This window comes from Vidua chalybeata, chromosome 15 (genome assembly GCF_026979565.1).
Source record: "Vidua chalybeata isolate OUT-0048 chromosome 15, bVidCha1 merged haplotype, whole genome shotgun sequence".
Lineage (NCBI taxonomy): Eukaryota > Metazoa > Chordata > Aves > Passeriformes > Viduidae > Vidua > Vidua chalybeata.
Window position 1 is genome coordinate 1,340,048 of NC_071544.1, and position 19,869 is coordinate 1,359,916.

General features: G+C 53.1%; 1 protein-coding gene across 2 annotated transcripts in view; it reads right to left on the minus strand.

The window, feature by feature from the left end:
• Positions 1-888: 888 nt before the first annotated feature.
• The window catches only part of SIL1 (SIL1 nucleotide exchange factor), a 106,876-nt gene continuing 87,895 nt past the window's right edge, over positions 889-19,869 (minus strand). For both annotated transcript variants that reach the window (XM_053956426.1, XM_053956425.1), the window contains exons 8-10: positions 5,250-5,346; positions 3,064-3,228; positions 889-1,338 (exon numbers count right to left, since the gene is read on the minus strand). In XM_053956426.1, coding sequence (XP_053812401.1) covers positions 988-1,338; positions 3,064-3,228; positions 5,250-5,346 — 613 coding nt within the window. In that variant the 3' untranslated portion in view covers positions 889-987. The remainder of the gene's footprint in view (positions 1,339-3,063; positions 3,229-5,249; positions 5,347-19,869) is intronic.

Below are 19,869 nucleotides of genomic sequence, written 5' to 3' on the forward strand. Positions count from 1 at the left end.
CATCCCCAGTATGCCCCTGTTCAAAAACTTGCCAGGTTTAAGACTTTTAGGAAGAGTGAGTGGGGTTTTGGCTTTGGGGTTGGACAAGGAGGGCTGCTAGTGGTTTTCTCTCTGGCTCATTCCCTAAGGAGGTGTTACACAATCCCCACCTTAAATCCAGCTGTGACAGAGTGACAAAGCTAGGCAGGGCCTGAGAAATCCCTGTGCTGATCCCCTCCAGTTCTGCTAGATCCCTGATTGGCCGGGCATCACTCCAGAGGCTCAGGTTTCCAGCAGAAAAGCCCCTTCCCATCCTTGTCCTGGCTGTTACTAGCAGATATATATTTTTTTTAAACCTACAAAGCAAAGCCTTGGCAAGGCTGGCTGGGAATGCATTTCAGATAAAAATAGAAAAAAAAAAAATTAATGCCAGCAAAACAGTCTGAAACCCCCCAGAAAAAAAAGATCAAAAAAGGATCAATCATTATAATCAGCCCTGCTACTTAACAGTGAAAAATGACACACTGTACAAGGGAGCCACAAATATTTGAGCACAAAGCCCGGTGGTTGCAGGGTCACAGAGCAGGATGGATCTGGTGGCATTTGTGCCCATGCCTGGTTATGGCAGACCCCTACAAGGGCTGGGGGATGGAAGGGACCAGCTAGGCTCTGCCAGGCCTGCAGGAAGTGCAGGGATTCAAACATCCCCTCCTGGGAGTGACACAAGCACGGCCGGCACAGAACACCGCTTGTTCCCTTTCTGCAAATCCCAAATTCCCCAGCTGAGCCCCCAGCTTGTTCTCTCCACTGTGCACCTCTGTTCTTCCAGCAGTATGCCATGAAAACAAGACATTTCCCACAGCCCAATATATTTTAATAAAGAAGTTGTTGGCACACAGTGCTGGGATCTCATTTAGTCCAGCATTTTATTCCAAAGTGTACCTGCACCAGTGCCATCCAAACTTGCTGTCACCCTGAATTCCCTGGAATTGGACAGAACCCCCAGTTTCACCTCAGTTCCTGGATGATGGTGTTTATAGAGCCCAGGAGCTCCCTGAAGTAGCCATCCTTGTCACCTTCCCTCTGCTCCTCGGCCGCCAGCTCCTCGTACTCGCTGCGCAGGAGGCTGAGGGTGGTGCCCAGGGCGGGGTCCCCCCGGTAGTGCTCCCTGCAGAAGGCCACCAGGACCCCCACCAGCTTGAGGACCTTCTCGCGGGTGTCGTGCTCAGGCATGGCCAACAGATTGGGCACCAGGGCACACCAGCCCTGCTCCACCACCGCCGGCACCAGCCTGACCTGCTGGTACTGCTGGATTTTCTCCTCCATCTGCTCTCCGTGCTGGGAGTCCTCAAGCAGCATCTGTGGGAAGTGGTGGAACACAGATTAATGTCCCTGTCAGAGAGGAACTGCTCCCAGGAGGTGACACAGTAGAGGAGGATGCGTGTCCTGTACCACCTGCCGTGGACGGGGACTTGCCACAGAAGACCAGGCTGAGGTTGTGTCCTGGCTCCCTGGCCACAGGGGCTGTTCGTCCACCCTGGAAAACTCCCAGGGACTGGGGGTTTCTGTGTCACACAACCTGGGAGGGGACTCAGGGGCAGGAAGCTCAGCAGGACTTGTAAAGTCTTTGGTCTGAAGCTTTTTCCTGCTGACAGGTGCCTGCAGCACCTAATGAACATCATCACTTGGCTCCATGCTGCTCCTCCCAGAGATGGGGATCTCAGTCTCCTCCAACCACAGCCAGACCTTCCCCTCCCAGCCTGGTCCAGAAAACCCCAATAATGGAATTCTGCAGGGGGCTGGATCCCTTACAATGAGAGAGACCAGCCCAGAGGGCATGGGGGCTGGGGGAGGAAGGGAAACTCCCCCACATCACCCTGTGAGCCCTTTGGGGCTCAGGTGGTGGAGAGGCTGTTGATAGCATGAAATTTCCAGACAGGGACATGGAAGGACGACAACAAGGAGACCTCCCCACTCCTGGTCGTCTTGAGAGCTGCCTGCTGAAGTGCAGGCAGGATTTGGGGTGAAAAGGAAGGAATGTGGCAGGAGGAGCTGTTCAGAGCACCAGTGAGTCCTGTTTTGCACTGAGAGCTGCCAGGGAACTTTATGATTCCAAACCAATCCATCTGACAGTCACCCAGCCCATCCCAAGCCTGCCACCCCAGCTCAGAGCAGCCCCCCAGCACCCAGGGTACAGCATTCCCAATCCAAAGAGCAGCTAAAAATCGTTGTTTTAACAGAAACCCAAGAATCTGCCAGGCTGTGCCTGCCCCAGACCCACAGAGGTAGGAACAGATGGGGCTGCCAGAGGGGAGAGCTGGGAAATGAGCAGCAGGATCAAATGGGAATGGTTTGAGTCAAAATGCCCTTGTCTGCTCCTTTCCCATGGAGTTGACAGGATCATGTTAGAGTCAGCACCTGATAAGATTTCAGACCTGCTAAAATAATTTGCACCTTTACAAAGTCTCCTGGAAAATAACTGATTTAACAGAGAGGTGCTGCTCTGCCGTGCCTGCAACCCAGGTATTAGAGCAGCCATAATCCGCAGGGCAAATTGGCCATAAACTGAGCCAGAGTGGATTTAATTCCCATTCTCTGGAGTCAGGGAAACGCACAGACTGAACAACAAGCCATGGCAAGGAAAGACAGGCTTTAAACTGACACTTAGAGCAGTAATCCAGGGTATTTGAAAATAAAACACGGAATGGGCTGGGCTCCAGCGAGGGATGTGCAGCAGGCAAAGGGCTCTCTGGCAGGCAGGGACACAGTAGAGCTGGCCTATCCCTTGGCCTTGGCTGGACACCACAGCCCAGGGCCAGCATTCCCTACTCACGTCCTCAGTGCCCTGCTGTTTAAACATCCTCGGGAGGAAATGGTGGCAGTGACTTGAAGGCAAAGGTTTCAGCTCCTCTGGGTTCCCCCAGGCACTTATGTGGTGTTGGCCAAGGGGCTGAAGGGGACTCATCCCCACTGATGCTGGGCTGGCTCCTCCTCATCCTCATCCTGTGAGGATGTTGAGGCCTGGCTGGGTTTGGGGGTGAAGGTGGGGAGTGCCTGGCCAGGTGCCCTCACCCCAGCCCTCACCTTCTCCATGATGAGGTCGTAGAGCAATGTCACCACACGGACATGGAGGGGCTCCATTCCCTTCTGCCGGAAGAGGCTCCTGAGCACCTGGAGGCCACCCAGCTTGAGGAACTGCTGCTGGGCATAGGGGAAGTGCCTCAGCATGGAGGACAAAGCAAAGAGAGCCTGGTGGAGAGAGAGAGGGCAATCAGCATGGTGGCCATGGCCACTCCATGTGGCACAGCCCCTCCTGATGGCACCTCATGGGGATATGCGACAGACGTTCACGCTCCAGCCCAGTGTGCAGAGCTCCATGGAAAATGCATCCCAGCCTCTCCTTGCTCAGGGACCTCTCCAACAGTCCTGTTTGCAATCCCAATCCTCCCCAGCACTGTGAGGCTGCCAAATCTTGGGTACTTCCACCCAAACCCCAGTCTGGGCTGTCACTGAGGGGCCTGTGGCCAGCCCCTGACAGACCCAGCCCCATCACTTCTCCCTGTTCACCCCCACAAGGCACAGAGCCCGGCCATGGGATGGGGTGAGGAGTGTCCAGCACCACTAGCAGAGCCTGGTCCCTGCGAGGTGATTTGGATGCCAGGGGTGATGTCCCCACACCCCCACAGTCAGAGGACAAGGCCATGATGTCCCCCAGCCCCGGCCCAGGCTCTGTCAGGGTGCAGCCCCATGCGCCACCAGCCAGAGCCCAGCACCCCGCGGTGCCCCGGGGGCTCGGCCCGGAGGCAATTCGGGGCCAGCCCAGCGCTGCCTGTCGCCCTGGCTGGCTCTGACAGCGCCGTGGCGCCGGCACGGCCGGGCCGCCCGGGGCAGGGCCCTGCCCGGCTCCCCACACGCGGGGCCGGGCCGCGCCCGCTCCGCACCGACAGATCCGAGCTGACAGCCGCGTCTTCCCCGCTCCCCTTTGTTTCTATTTCCATTTTCCGCGTTGCTGCCGGTGAATTTGAGATGCTGCTGTCTCCCTTTTGAATCGTAGGCCAGAGGACGGTGGAGGGAAGAAATGCACTTTTGGCCTCGCTGCCTTGCAGGGCTGTGAGCACCGGGGCGGAAAAACCACCGGAGCGGGAGCCCGGGGCTGCTGCCCTGTGCAGGAACGGGCTGGGGCACCAGCCTGGCCTTGGGATCCAGTCTGGAGACACAGGACACTGCACACAGCACGGGAACTGGAAATTAAAACCTCTGTACAACCCTTGGAGGGTCTCTTACAGCTGTGTGTGAACGTGGACAATACTGAGCCCACCCCTCTCATTTCTGCAGGGGCTGCCAGCACGATGCACTCAGGTTGACTGGAAAGAACTACTCTAGTTCACAGCAATGCTATGAGAGCCCCTGCATGCCCAGCCATCCCTCCCCACTCCTAAAGGAGCTCTGGGTTGAGCCACAGGTGCTCCTGGGAGGACTTTCTTAGCGTGGAGCATCCCGTAGGATCTCCTCACATCCATGGCCAAATGCAGCAGGGTTCCACAGCTTTCTCCTGTGCCTTTCACTTGCTGGAGGACTCTTACCAGGGTTAAAGGGAACATATTTTAGGGAGCTCATTACAGGTGAAAGGAAGAGCCAGGGGTCCCCCCACCCTGCTGGACCCCTCATGCAGGAGGGGCCTGTGGAAAACAGGGCTGGGGGTTTGGGAGCAGCCAGGTGGTCTTACAGAGGTGGCATCACACACTAAAGTAAGGGTAATGGGATCTCATGCTCCAGGGAATACAGTACGGAGGGAGGGAGGGGGCGAGGAAGCCCCCAGCCCGATGGACAGCACTGCACATTTGGCTTGGGGCTCTTGGTGCTGCTCCTTGCTCCAAAGCCTCTGCCAAAGGCAGGACACGGGGCTGGCTGCAGCAATTAGCTCCTCCAAACGTCAGCTCCCATGTTTGTCAGCCTGTGATGGCTGTGCTGCCGTGGGGACCCTCGCCTGTAGTCCCCAGGATCTGTGGCACCGTGCTGTCCCTGCGGGCTGGCAGAGCCACTGCTGGCACTGGGGGGACACCGACAGAGCCAGGGGAGTGCAGGCTCCACCGGTGCTGCTGAGGTGGTTTGGTACCCAGGGCCCCCCTTCTGCACCCCTGGGAGTAAAGCCCACCCAGCCTGGGGGGCAGCAGGGGTCCCACACCCCCAGATGCCCGTGATGTCCTGAGGGTTTACACGGAGCTCAGCACAAACCCAGTTTTGCTCAGAGGTGCAGCCCCCCTCCTCACCTTCTTCCTGACAGCCAGGGGCTGTTCTGTGGCCAGGATAACCAGGAGCTTCTGCAGGGCACCCCCCTCGATGGCTTCGATCTGCACTTTGGGGTTGCTGCAGGGATGAAAGCAAAAGGCAGGTCACCAACAGAGTGGGGCAGGGCAAGGTGGGAGGCACCCTGGTCTGGCTTGTACCAGCACTGGGGTGGCAGCAGGAGCAGGGCAGGGCCTGTCCCTGTGCTGGCCCTGCTGAGGCCACACCTCGAGGGCTGTGCCCAGTTCTGGCCCCTCATGGCCAGAGAGCCCTGGAGGGGCTGGAGCGTGTCCAGGGCAGGGAACGGAGCTGGGAAGGGGCTGGAGCCCCAGGAGAGGCTGAGGGAGCTGGGAAGGGGCTCAGCCTGGAGAAAAGGAGGCTCAGGGGGGACCTTGTGGCTCTGCACAGCTCCTGACAGGAGGGGACAGCCGGGGGGGTCGGGCTCTGCTCCCAGGGAACAGGGACAGGAGGAGAGGGAACGGCCTCAGGCTGGGCCAGGGCAGGCTCAGGGTGGGCAGCAGCAGGAATTTCCCCATGGAAAGGGGGGTCAGGGATTGGGAGGAGCTGCCCAGGGGGGTTTGGAGTGCCCATCCCTGGAGGTGTCCAAGGAAGGGCTGGAGGTGGCACTGAGTGCTCTGGGCTGGGGACAAGGAGGGGATCAGGCACGGCTTGGACTCAATGGTCTGGGAAAGATTTTCCAACTTCAGTGGTTCTATTTAATTTTATTTCCACCCCACAGTGGACATGAACAAGGGTCAATCCAGCCTGATCCCCAAAAAAAATCCCTCAGCTCCCACCAATGCTGGTTCATGGTTATGGAGAAGGTACAAACCCTGCAGCCATCTCAAACACACCTGAAATGAAGGCAGCAGGTGTGGGGAGGGCACACTGGGTCACCTGGGCCTCCCCACCACATCCCCCATCCCACCTGGCTTCCTCTAGCAAGGAGCCCTCCCCTGTGGCTCCCTGGTTCCGTGAATCCTCTCACTCCACATCACATCCACTCCTGAACAGCCTTCATGTTCCAGTTCCTGCTTCCCCCTCTCCTCACTTGCTGCGAGTGTGCTGATCACCCACACACCTCTCACAGCAAGGGCTCCTTTCCAAGCACTACTGTGGATAAATCCACCCTCCTGCCTGCCAGGACAGGCTGAAACCTCAGGTCAGGATGTCAGCAGCTGCCCAGGGACGGACAGACAGACCATCCACGCTGACACATTGCAAGCCCACTTCTAATGCATCTTGGAAGGTGGTGGAGCTATCAGACACTCCAGGCTCCCTCTTTGGCTAGGCTTTCACAGTCAGGACACAGTGTGCCAGCTGTCTGATCCCCGATCCCAGCACTCACACTCCAGGAGCAGCTCCAGCACTCCAACCTTTGCTGGGCTCTGAAGCAGCAATTGCACCGTGCCAGACAAAGGTCACAGGCCCTGCTAGAGCACCCGCAGCTCCCGCTGCTCCCAGGGAGCTGCTGCAGCAGCCACGGCCCAGCCCCTCCGTGAAATAAGAGACACAGAGGCAGGCAGGGTCATAAAGAAACAAAACCAGAGACAAATGGAACTGGGCAAGGAGCAGCTTGGAGTTAAAACCATTGCTCAGAGCAAATCTGGTGTGGGACTTCCCAGCTGGCAATGTCTGACTTCCCAGGCTGACCTCAGGGCAGGAAAAGGGCGTTTGTTGAAAGCCACCTTTGATTTCTCCCTCCTCACCTGCTTGCTGCAGCAGACATCGAGGCACAGCTATGGCACAGGCACCCTGCCGAGGTGGGGGTGTCTGTGACCTGCCCAGACAGGGCAGGAGGGAGAAAGAACAAACCCAGCAGCTCGAGGATCCTCCTGCAGATGAGATTTTTGCAGCACAATTCTCAGACCCCCATGTACCAGCCCTGCAGCATCCCTGGAAGCAAACCAGCTTCTGCAGTGCCTGGGTCAGGTGGGACCTGACACATCCACCATGAGGAGTCCATCCCCAACTCCCCCATGCCAGGAGGTGCAGAAGGGTCTCCTCCTGCAAAAACAGGATGTGATTTTCCACCCCAATATGTTGTGCAATGATCCTTCGATGGCACCTCTGAATGGGCTGGGCACTGATTTGAGGAGTCAACAGAGGCAAACAGCACAAGCCCTAAAACTTCAGCTTTCCCCAGGCCACTCCTGGGCCCAAAGCCATTTCCCTCAGCCCACAGCTGTGACTCTCATTGAGCTCCAGCCAAACCTGCAGCCACAGTCATGGCCCAACAGCATGTGGTCCAAAAATCTGATCCCATTTCATATGCAAGTCCCTCTGGGCAATGGAGACCAGACAAGTGCAGAAGCAGCTTGCAGGAAGGCACTTTGCTGAGTAGAAGTGCACTGGAAGGACAATCCCCTGGGCTGGAGACCTCCTGGTGCCATTCAAGGAGAACGGCACATTTGGGATATCCAAGCTCTTTTGTCACATCTCTTGAAAATAAATAATAAAAACTCTTACAGCAAGAGACACAACTGAGAAATTGGTATGCCTTTAATACTTGGCTGGTCACCTGGAGGATTTGATCTAATTAAAACCTCTGAACCATGGAGCTTTTGCCAAGGAGCAGCTCCAGAGGTGAGGGAGCTTTCCTGGCTGGTGGGTGTGCCGCTCGCTTCTCAATGCTCCTGTTGCTCTGTCTCTGCTATCAATGGTCCTGGCTTCAAACTAACAAAAAAGCTTGTTTGAAGGTTTGGAAAACTCAGCAGAGATCTGTACAAATTACACTGTCAAGCCCAGGGAAAAGCAGCCTGAACAAAATAAACACAATGAGACAGACTGTGGAGCGCTCGTATGGGAAATTCAACCATGCTAATCTGTTAATGGCGACAGGATGGTTGCATCTGCAACAAAATTCACTGAAATGGGAGTCTGAGGCTGGGCGAGGGCTGGGCCAGCCTATGGTGACATCCCATAATGCTGCAGTGATGGCACAGGTTTCAGTGTGCTGCACTGATGAGATTAACCAGCCCCTATCCTGGGTGAGGAACAGCCACAGGCTGCAGGGACTCAACACAAGCCCCATGCAGCTTCCCAAGAGACCCCTATGTGCTGAACAGCCCCGGTTTGCCCTGGGGGGGGCCCAGCCTGGCTGTGGGGTCACAGCACATCCCCTCTAGATGTGGCCCTTGCTGCACATCTGAGCTCCTTGTGCCTCCCAGCCATGCTGCCCACATTCTGTGCATTTTGACTGGCAACTTCTGGCATGGAAGCAGTTCCCACTTTGCAGACGAACAGGTTTTTCAAGAGTGCTCTCTGCTAAGAGACACCCTTGTTCCACTCCTCCTAGGACGACCCCAAGTGCACAAATTTAGGAGAGACTTCTCAAAGTTTTTGCAGACTGCACATGCGATGGGTGTGGGAAGACTGAAAAGCAGCAACACAGCCCTGAGGCGACAGCAGCTCTGGAGTTAGGTGGGAACTTACAATAAGGCAGCAAAATTAGATTTAAATTAAAAAAAAAAAAAAAAAAAGCAAACCAAGTGGTGCAGAGGGACCCAGAGACTTGGAGGCACAGAGCAGGGCAGGCAGGCAAATGCCTTCATCTCTACTGCTCTGACAAGGACACACACAGAATGTTTATTTCATGGCCTGCTTGTTGCAGAAACTGCATGAGACCTTGGGAAGGAATGGGTGACCTCCTCTCCTGGGCATCCTGCTGAAGCCAAGTGGGGAAGGACCAAGCAGGGGTGTTGAAGGGAGTGGGATGGAGGGGCTGCCCCTGCCTGGGTGCTGGCACAGCGCTCCTCCTGCCCTGGCATCGCCCCAGGCACAGGGAGCGGAGGCTGCAGAGCTGAGCTCTGATGAAAGCCCAGGTGCTGGTGCAAAGGCATGATAATCACCGGGCTAGACAGGGCTTAATGGGTCTCTTCTCTGCTCAGAACCAGCGCTCTGCGGTGCCACCTGGGAAATCAAAGCCGGGGATCAAAGTCTGTAAGTCTGTGAAACAGCCTAAAAAATTTAGTGTAGTCTATTTAGCTTGTGCTGTAACCTAAGGATCAGAAACAGGCAGCAAGGCAGCATTGCTTACCTTGCCCTCCCCCTCTTTCCCTTCCCCTCCCTGGTTTTCAGTCCAAAATCTGTTAATGGAGAAAACAAGAGCAAACCAGCAGGACTGAAATGTGCCTTGTCTGGCTCCTGGGGCTCTCAAACCCTCACACCTGGGCCACAGTTTGACAGGCAATGGAAAAGGTCATTTCCGTCAGCCCTGAAAACAAAGCAACACAACCAGGGTTGCACTTGAAAAGGCCAGTGACTTCTTCATCCTTCTCAGTGTTTGGAGGATTTCTGACAGCTCCTGTAAGCACTGTCATGTTAAAATTATTTGACAAATAATAGATAGAGAGATAAAACAGATCATTACAGTGTCAGTAATTCCATCCTGAACTAGAGCTGTAAATCTGAGACTGAACAAGGGCAGAAAAGAGAGACAGGGTGATCAGCAGCTCGTTAATACTTGCATGACTGAATTTCAGATTACAGGTTTAAGAATAAAAAAAATAAAAGCATTAAAACAGTTCAAGTGAGAAGCAACACATAAGGAGAACACGGCTTCCTTCTGCATTCCAAGCTCTGGCAATGAACTATCCCTGTGGGAAATGACCATGGAGCAGCTGCAGTGAGCCAGATGGCTCTGAATCCATGACTTGCCAGGTATCCACATCTCCTTCCAAACTTCCTAGCTTCCTTCCTAAGAGGAGGATAACCGGGACAACTCTGTATCAACAGCCCTACAGCCTCCTCACCCTCCAAAATGATGCCCTGGCTCTGCCAGTAAATGACACTTAAGCACAGGGTGGGTGAATCCCTTACAAAATACACATTTAACTGAGGCTTTCCACAGTCCCAAGCTATGGAAAAGGACATTTGCATGCACAATATGAGATACAGGATAATAAAATTACCCAATGCCACCAAGGCTGCCTGTGACTATTGGAGGGAGAAGGAGGAGGGATGAGGCACAGCCATCCCCAGAGCCTCCCCCAAGGGCCACATGCAGCAGAACTGGCCTAAAAATCCTCTTCTCCAAGAACCAGCTCAGACCTGAGTTTATCACAGACAAAGGCCTTCAGAGATATGACTTAAGGAGATTAAAAACCACCCAGAAAAATGGAGCCCTAAGTCGTTACACCGATCAAAATACAGCAGAGAAGAAAGCAGGGGTGAGGGGGGGAAACCTGACTAAAGGAAAACTAGGTTTCAATAGGCAACACAATACAACAATTTCATATGAAAGATGTGAAGCATGAAAGAGATGTTAGATGTTCAAAAACCGAGAATATAGGAGAGATATAAAAAAATCCCCAAGAAGATGAAAATCTCCACTTCAATGCAATGCTGCCTTCTCACTTTCTACCAAGCCAGGCGCTCGCCACCGTGGCGGGGGAGCAGCAGCATCCCTGGGAGAGCACCACGGCTGCCTGTGACATCCTGGATTACAGGCACACAGCACGGCCTTTAATGAGCAATTAGGTTATGGAGTATTTGTTGCTAAGAGGAGAACAGAACTGCAGAGAAGAAATAGGAGCTGAGTACGTGGCTCTGTGATTCTGATGGGCTGATGTGATACTCAAAGCTGGGAGCATGAATCATCCCAGAGATGCAGGAACAGCATGGCAGGGACCTGGGAAAAGCTGCAGGAACCTTGGCTTGGCTTCCAACCACATATCTGTGTCCCAGGCAAGAGAGAGGTGAGCTTCTTGTGAGCCCTCCAGCTTCCCCTCGGAAAACAAGAGGGCTGTAACATGCCATTAGAGAGCCCCAGGCTCCCTGGGAGCACAGTGACATCGGGTTTAACTGGGAACATGCTGCTCCCAGGCACGCCATGGAAGTGGGAATTACCTCGTGCGAGCTCCTGGCCCTTTGCAGTCACAATGCTGAGCTGGAAGTGCAGAGCTTGGTGTGGTCAGGAGCCACTGGGAGCCTTGGACCCACTGGGAGCCCTGCAGGGAGGAGACACAGCTCACCTGAGCCCAGGCAGGGCAAGTGTTTAAAACAGGAAAAAATCAGAGGAGTTGTGATGCCCCAATGCAGAGTAACAGATGGATAATTAGATTTATACAAAGAGCTGTAAAAGAAAATAATTAAATAAAAATACAGAATAACAAATCTGCTGCAGCAAGACACCTTGCAGAGCTGCAGAAAGCCCCTGCGGCTGGGACCCAGCACTCCAGGTGTGGGATGCAGGAGCTGGGGCACTTGTGTGAGTCAGCAGAATCAAGGAGTTGCCCAAAGCACAGAGAAAGCAATGGGAACACGGGAACTAAGTTGAGTCCCCTCCTCTTCCTCACCTCTCTGGAGAGCAGAGTAGACTGAATATCAACTCTGGCAGTAAAATCTCAGGTGCCAGAACAAAACCAATCACACCAGATTGTGCTGCTGAACACACACCAACAACAAACTGACTGGCTCTATTTACAGCCGTAGGAAAAAATGGTCCCACAAAACCAGACAGGAGATCACAGACAGCCCCAAAGTGAGCCCAGGCAGGAATCTCACTTCCCCAGCAGGAGTGAGGCCTCCAAGGACACCCCCAGAGCCCTTCTTCTGACCAGCTTTTCTCTGAACTGTATTTCAGTGCCAGCATGAACCCCTGGCTCCAAGGACACCAGTGCTTTCCCTGACCCTCACTGGGCTGCTCCAGGGGGATTTTGCACCTGGAGCTCCCAGACACCAGGGCAAGTGGAGGGAGGGGGGGGGCAGCTTCAAGAGCCTGAGCTGGCAGTTCAGCTTCTATGGGTTTAATCAACACTCCACAGACTATTTTATGATAAAAAGCAAAGGTTTGGGGATTTTCAGGACAATTGCCACCCCCATGTCAGCACCATCAAGGTCAGTCTGTTCTGATGGTGAAGGATGGGCTATGCAGGCCACTCTGAGGGTTTGTCACCCCTCTGTGACACAAGGGCTGGAGTAGGTGACTCGTGTCCCACCTGCAGTGGTCACAGGAGCGGCATGAGCTCTCTTCCAGCTCAGCGTGGTGAGTGATTGATCCTTTCACGTAGGTACAGGCAAGTGCTCCACAGTGCATGGAAAAAGGCATCCCAGGAAATCCCCACGGTGTTCAATCACCCAAACTGATGCTTTGTTTCTGAGGGTAAATCAACCTTATGGCTCTATGTGCTACACTTACAAAACACTCCCCATGGATTCCTGAAAGCCTGGTATTTACTGTAGGTCAGACAGGGATCCGTGCTGGGGGATGGGCTATGTTTCATCAGAGGCTACATTAATAAAAATGAGGAGATGCTCTCCAAGTGTGAGCAGAACTCATTTATTTCTGTGCCATTTTAGCCAGAGCCCTCAAAAATTGTGTTGATTTAAAAAAAAAAAAATCCCAACACAGCAAGAAACAAGAACAATAGTGCAGGATTAATACCACGGCCTCGAGCTCATCCCGAGTTGTTCATCACAGAGCCTTCAAAGCACCCCCTGATTTATAGATGGGGAGACTGAAGCGCTCCCAGGAGCGTTGGCAGCCGCCTCAGGGTGCGAGTGTGAGTGCTGGCTCCTGCCTCCCTGCTCCTCCTCTTCCTCACATTCCTGTTCTCTGCACGCCTCCACCCTCCCGGCTCCCAATCTGAAGTGGTCCAGGATGGTGGCAGAACACCCAAGGTCCTTCCCAGCCCTTTGCTGCTGCTGCAGGACCCCCAACGAGCCCCTCATACCCCACAGTGAGGCAGCTTTGCACAGAATTCTCCCCCCGAGCATGCTGAATCACTCTGGGCATCATTCCAGGCACACCAAATCACTCGGATATTTCAACAAAACCTCTTCACACGCCTTAGGTGAGATGAAAACACTGCAAAAAGCTGTCTGAAAGCACCACAAGAGCCTCGCTCGGAACGCTTCTGCTCTGCGGTGCCGATGTGACACATCCCACTAATCATCCCGAGAGATGCTAAAGGGGGCCCGAGGCTGAGCCCTTCCATTGTTACTCGCTTTATTTGTTTGCTTGCTCATTTGAGCTGATTTTTCTTTAAGACAAGTGCTAATAATATCAAAAACCCGAGGAAGCTTTTGCCTGGCGCGTTCCTGCTGGGAATGCCAGCGGAGCGCAGGCACTCCGCAGCTCTTCCCGAGACACAAAGCGAAGTGTGAGAACAGGCATTTCACTCCTCTCCCTTGCAGCAGCAGCTCGGCGCAGCTATGTCCTATTTTAACCCTGCCATCTGCTCGCAGCTCCTCCCGTCCCCGGGCAGGCAGAGCGCTGCTCCGAGCGGAGCCTCCCTCCGCTCCCTCCCGCCCGGCTGCCGGCCGTGCCCCGCAGCAGCCCGGCTACCACGGCGGGAGGGAGGGGATGCTCCTTAAACACCCATCCACTCAGGGCTCCCGAGCCTCATCCCGGCCCGTCCCGCTCCTTGGCAGGCCAGGGAAGATGTTGGACCCACCCCACTGCCGTGTCACTCTGGCTCTTCCCAGTCCCAGCGGGTTTAATTGTGCTATTAGAATCGGTTTAGTCGATAAAAGTAGGCTTGTTTCACTGAGTCATGACTCAGTACTAAGACTTTGCTCCATTTACAAAAGCAAATCACCATCTTGCAAATGCCAAGCACAGATTTCAGCTCCAAAAGTGAAGCCTGGGGAATGTTGTCAGCCAGAGGGAGAATGGAAAACTGCATCTGCAAAAGCTAGGAAACCTTTTTTTCATTTATCTTGTTTTGATAAACAGAGAGGATATCCTGTGGAATACCAGCTCCTGAAGAAACCTGATGAACTCATTCTACATCAAGTGACTTAATCATGGATAAATAGAGGGGAGAGCAACAGTAGGAGATGCCATGGGACCAGGGACTGCAACACAACCCACAGATAATTCCAGCCAGTTCCTAGGTGGGAAGCCCTCGAGGAAAACTTAGGAGCCACAGAAAGCACCAGCAATTCTTTCTGCTTTCTGATTCATCCCTACTCACCCACCCACATGCCACGGCAGAGGAGGCTGTAACTGCTACATTTAGGATGACATTTAAAAATCAAGGTTGTGCTGCTGATGGTCATTAAAAATCCCACAGCGTTTTTCAGAAACAAGTGGGTACTCACATCAGTGTTCCTGCCAAGTAGCAGCACAGCAGTCATTTTTTCTAGCAACTTCAGTTAAAAGATAAAAGCAAATTGTGCCCACCTAAAATTACTGTTATTACTGTTGCTGTTGGGTTTTAAACATTCACTATATACCTTTACATTTCCTAAATACAAATGAAGAAGAAAACATTTCCCCAAACCTTTCCAAGTGTCAGATTTATCTCTGTTAACATCAGACAGCTACAATTAAGACATCCAACCCATAAAAACTGCCTGGGCTCCTTCAGTAACATGTCCTGACCTGTGGTCTGCATGTCTCTGGAGACCTTGTGTCTGTTTTTCCATGGGACTTGCCCTGGCTAACCCAGAGAGGCAAATCCACTGCCCAGAGCATTAGGGTCACTCTAAAGGGGGCTGCAACTGTTCTGAAAAGCATCTGAGGAATTCAAGGTCAGGAGCAGCGAGCAGAAAAGATGATTTGTCTAATGGGAGATGGGGCTGCCTTTGACTCCTGCCTTAAGCTGGAATGATTTGCCAGTTGGAAGATTCCCTGTCCCTGGCTGGATAGCAAGCTCAGGTGGACACTCGTGTAGGAGCACTGAAGCTGGGTGACACAGATCCCATCTTCAGAGAGAGGGTGAAGGAAACACCTATGAATGCCTGAATCAAGCTCTCAAAGAGCCAAAATGATCAAGGTAGTTAATAAAATACAGGAATAACTCAAAGGATTCATATGCAGGTGTAAGAAACAAGGCCATGGCAGGTACCAGAGCTGAACTGGGTGTTCAGGAAGAGTGGGAGCAGGGACAGAAGCACTTCCAGGAGGGAAGATTCTGCAAAAAAGATGCAGTGGAATAAGATAATTATGCAGGAGGAAGAGAATGTCAGCAGCGTGCCCGACATCACTGATGGATGGAGAGAGCAGATACCTTGACAAAGAAATCCAAGGTGCTAATTAAGATTTAATGACCCTGAAGGCAAAGACAAAAAGCCCTCCTTTGCCACAGTGGAGGAAGGAGTGGACAGAAAGCCTCAGCCTGGCAAGGGAAGGGTTAGGAAAAGGCCAAAGATCATGAGATGAACAACATTTCTGCAAGGGGGAGCATCCAGGCAGGTTGTGCCAGGCAGGAAAGAAGGGCTCCATCCCTAGGGCAGAAGAAAGCTCCGAGAGCTGAGCGTGGTTGTGGAAGCTGAGTTGCCTGCATCCAGGAACAGCTTGAAGGTGAAGGAGGAAGCGGGTTCAATTCATTCCACACTCTGGAACTGTGGAAAGACATACGCCAGGCAAATGTGAGTTGTGATGATCACTTCCCACTGCTAGACTCCGCTAGGAGAGGACGGGAGGTGACACAACCAGGAGTTCACACATGTGCTGCGAAGGCGCAGGAGGAGCCAGGCCTTGCCAGTAATTGCTGGGGTGTAAAAGCCAGGCTGACTGCAGCCTCGTAAACAAATCTGGCTGTGCCTCCCCATGGCTCTGCTGTCACGGGGTCTGCCAGGGCCAGAGTGCACACCATGGGGTCTGCCAGCCCTGGCGGGACCGGGTGCTTCCTCTGCCTTCAGAAGCTTCAGGAAATCACTTCAGAAATCACTGGTCATGCACCAATGCTTCCTGCCCAGATGAATGTCTGTGACTCCATGTGGGAGCAGCCTGTGCTGAGCTGGGGCAGAGCATCTCCATGCCGAGGTCCATCAGCAGGACTCAGACTGAGCCCGGGCCATGCACACGAGGGAGGTGGCCACGGCCTCCAGCTGGCCACACAAACCCTGCAGGAGGGGGCTCAGAAGCCACCTGCTGTGTGATGAGTGAGGACATGAGCGCATCCTGCTCCTCTGGCCAGCCCCCGGGGTGTGACACACTGGCCTCTTCCCAAGCCAAGCTGCCGCTGCCTCCCGCTGACAACATCCACGACTGATTTGTGGCAATGACATCAGCGCCCACAAACATCCTGCCTGCTCCTGCCCTTACTCACACCCTGCCCTTCCTGCTTCCCCAGCAGCAAGGACACCGGCCTGCCACCAGGCCAGGGCGGAGGAGCACAGCTCCTCACCCTCCCTCACACTGGGCTGGCTCCCACCTCACCCCACGGCTGATGGCGCCCAGTGGCACCAGCACAGCACGGTGACACCTTCCCCACACTGGGCAACACAGAGTCCAGCTCACAGGGGTTGTGGGTGATGTCTGGAAACCATCACCCCATGGAGAACAGCCATCACACTGACCTACCTCCTTCCCATTCTCTGCCTATTGTGCAAAAGCAAGAAAAAATCCTCTGCTTGATCTCAATCAGCCATTTTTAAGTTTCACAGTGGATAGCAGCTATTCTGTGGATTCACCTCTGCTCTGGAGATAGGCTGAAAGAGGTGGAGTGGAGAATGGAATGCTCTGAGGAAACCCTTCCACTGTCTAGAGGGCTCCAGGAGAACTGGAGAGGGACTTTGGACAAGGGCCTGGAGTGACAGGACAAGGGGGAATGGCTTCACATGACAGGGGAAGGGTTAGATGGGATATTGGGAAGAAAATGAGACCCTTCTGCCCAGAGAAGCTGTGGCTAACCCTGGATCCCTGGAAGTGTCCCAGGCCAGGTTGGTCATTGGGGTTTGGAGCAACCTGGGACAGTGGAAGGTGTCCCTGCCATGGCAGGGGGTGGAATGGGATGGGCCTTAGGGTCCCTTTTGACCCAAACCATTCTGGGATTCTGTGATTCTCCTCTTCCAGGAGAGACTGCACAGAGGGGCTGGAGACAGATCAGTTCTCATGTTGGGAAGCAGGACTTGGACAGGCTTGGTTTAAGTCCATCTTGCAGAACCATTGTGTTCAGTTCCAATTCTCTCTCTTTTCTGTGTGTTCACTGTGAATTCCCCAAATGCAGCACAATCTTTCATTATTCCTGCCATGGGATGAATCTGGGCAGGTTCCCAGGCCTCACTCACTGCTCCCTGTTTATGTCCTTCATGCTGTGCTGTGACAGCCCATGCCACAGGATGCCTTGGACAATCTGGGCCACACATTTATGGCCATGGATCTCTGTGTTTCACAGCACAAATTTGGGAACCCACAGCTGACCATGGACACATCACTCATTCTTGAAATGTAGGCCACAAAGCTACTTTAGTTCTGCTTTTTCTTGTAAATCAAGGGCTTACATATGTAATTGGCCCAACCTTAAGAGCAAACAACAGCAGTGGTAGCACTGTGCCAGCAATTATTCATGCCTGTAATAAACGGCTGTAAAATTGAAAGCCAGCCTTTAAAAATCTGGCTCCTCACTGGACAAACAACAAAAACTCATTTGCAGGGCTTGGCCAGGGGAGTTTTTAATTTGGGGAGGGAGATTGAGGTGGGTGAGGAATTATTTTTTCTCTTTTCATTCTCTAAGAACACCACTCATGCCCACGTTTAGGTCACGGATTACCCTGGCTACATTTCAGCACTGTGGAATAGTGAGAGGTACAGGAGACAAATATGCCCTCTGCATCCCAAGAGTAGGGCCCTGGGAGCATGCACAGCTGATCCCCATCCCCTGGCACGTGGGAACTGTGAATTGTTTGCAGCCCTTCCTGCCTCCATGCTGAGCCAGCAGCGAGCCCACAGATGAGCCACCATCCCTGGGGATGACACAGCCACTGGCCCTCCAGCTCCAGGCAAACCCAGTGCTGCTGTTCCATGCCAGGACAGGGATGCTGAGCCTTGCACAGGTCCTACCAGTTAACAAGAGCATCCTGGCTGATAAATCACTCCTCAGGGTCAAGCAGCAAACATCCCTCTGCCTCCTTCGCCCTCTTTAAGCAACCCTGGCTGCCACACAGCGCTCCTGGGCTCGCAGGGGCAAAGGTGTGATGAGATCATTCCTTCTGCTGTGCACATTTCTCACCCACAACGCCAGAGCAACCCCTATAAAACTCTTCCTGCACGTGGCTGAAAATCTCCTTGGTTGTGCTGAGCAACGGCACCAGAGGAATGAGCAGGAACTGATCCCTGCTTCCTCAATACTCACCAGGCAGGAGTAGATTTTTCCCTCTCCAGCAGCAAATGACAGTAGCAGGGACCTTCCACACGCTCTGGACTCCCCAAGATTAGAAGGTCTGAGGCACTGACAGACTTCCTTACTAGGGAATCAACTGTTTCACATCCTCCTTTGGCATTTCTGGTTGGCTTCCTCTTGCTTTAAGCAGTGGCAGAGCACGAATGGAAGAGCTCTGTGAGGACTGCTCTCCCTCTCTGCTGTGGAAAGCTTCCCTCGTCAGAAATCCCCTCTAACTACCAAGTTTTAGTGTCTTCTGAAGGAAGCTGCATTCATCACAGTTCAGAAGGGACCTTTTGGCCTAATCCCCACTAGAAAAACTGCCAAACTGATCCTCCCATCACACAATTAGCAGCCGCGGAGACTTCGCTACACCGGGCGATGCGGCGCTGCTATGACAACAGGAACGGGAGCCTCGTTAAGGGTCTCATCGAGAGGGATAACAGCAATCACGGCTCCGAGAGGAGGCAGGAATCAATGGGAGCTGTTGGTACCAGCGCGTTTTGCTGCACCGGGCCAGGTATTCGGGAGCCCTGGAAGCCTGACTCGCATTGTTACGGCACGGTCGCCGCGAGTACAACTTCTGAGGACAGGCAGATTCCTGGGGAGTAGAGATGAATATTCATGAAGGAGCTCGGTTTGGGAGAGGAAATGAATCAAGTGTGACAAATGCCGCCTATTAGGAAAAGAGGGTGGCGTCTATTTTTAGTGGAGTTAAGCAAACATTAAAGCTCACTCTCTAAGAACTCCAAATAATACCACTCCCTGCTCTGCCTCCCCATCGGCAGATAAGAATTTAGCAGCACGTTCCCACCAGCCAAAACCCGCTCGCCTCAACAGAACTTCTCCGATTTAGCCCCCGTGAGTGTTTTATAAAAATACAAGTTTTAATCTCTCATCTGCATAGGAAGATGTAACGGCTTCCACCAGGATTTATTTTTTCCCCTCCCTTCTCCAGCATCATACGGCTTGAAGGAACCTTTTTAAGACGGAAGAAAACGCTGCATTGAAATCTCCTAAAAGAGCACTCACGCGGAGCTGTAATCACTTCAGATGCACAGAATTATCAGGAGGAGAAAATTCATCTCACTTAGAATCAAGCCCCAATTTGAAGCAGAAAGGAAGAGGCTTGGTTTGCCACCGTGCCAAGCACTCAGACTTTTCACTGAAGTCAAAGAAGCTACAGCTGCTCTGAGCCATTGAAAATCATGCCCAGAATCTCTAGTGAAACTTGTTTGCAGAGATGGCAGCAGGCTGATAAGGATGTTGACTATTCCAAATAGGCCCATGTTATTTTATATTTTTAGAGATACTTAGTCTGCCTATTATTATTATTAAGCAGAGGTGGAGTATTTACTGCCCTTTTCTAGAAATCTGTACAAATGCTGCTTTTCAGCAGGCTCCTCTGTTCTTCTGGTGAATGTTCCTTCTTTTACTTTTCAGGCTTATAGATGTCAAGTTAAGGAAGACAACAATGAGAGAATAGTGCCTAACAAAAATACTACCATGCCCACAAAGCTACTTGAGAGGCCTTCATCCCATAGGATGC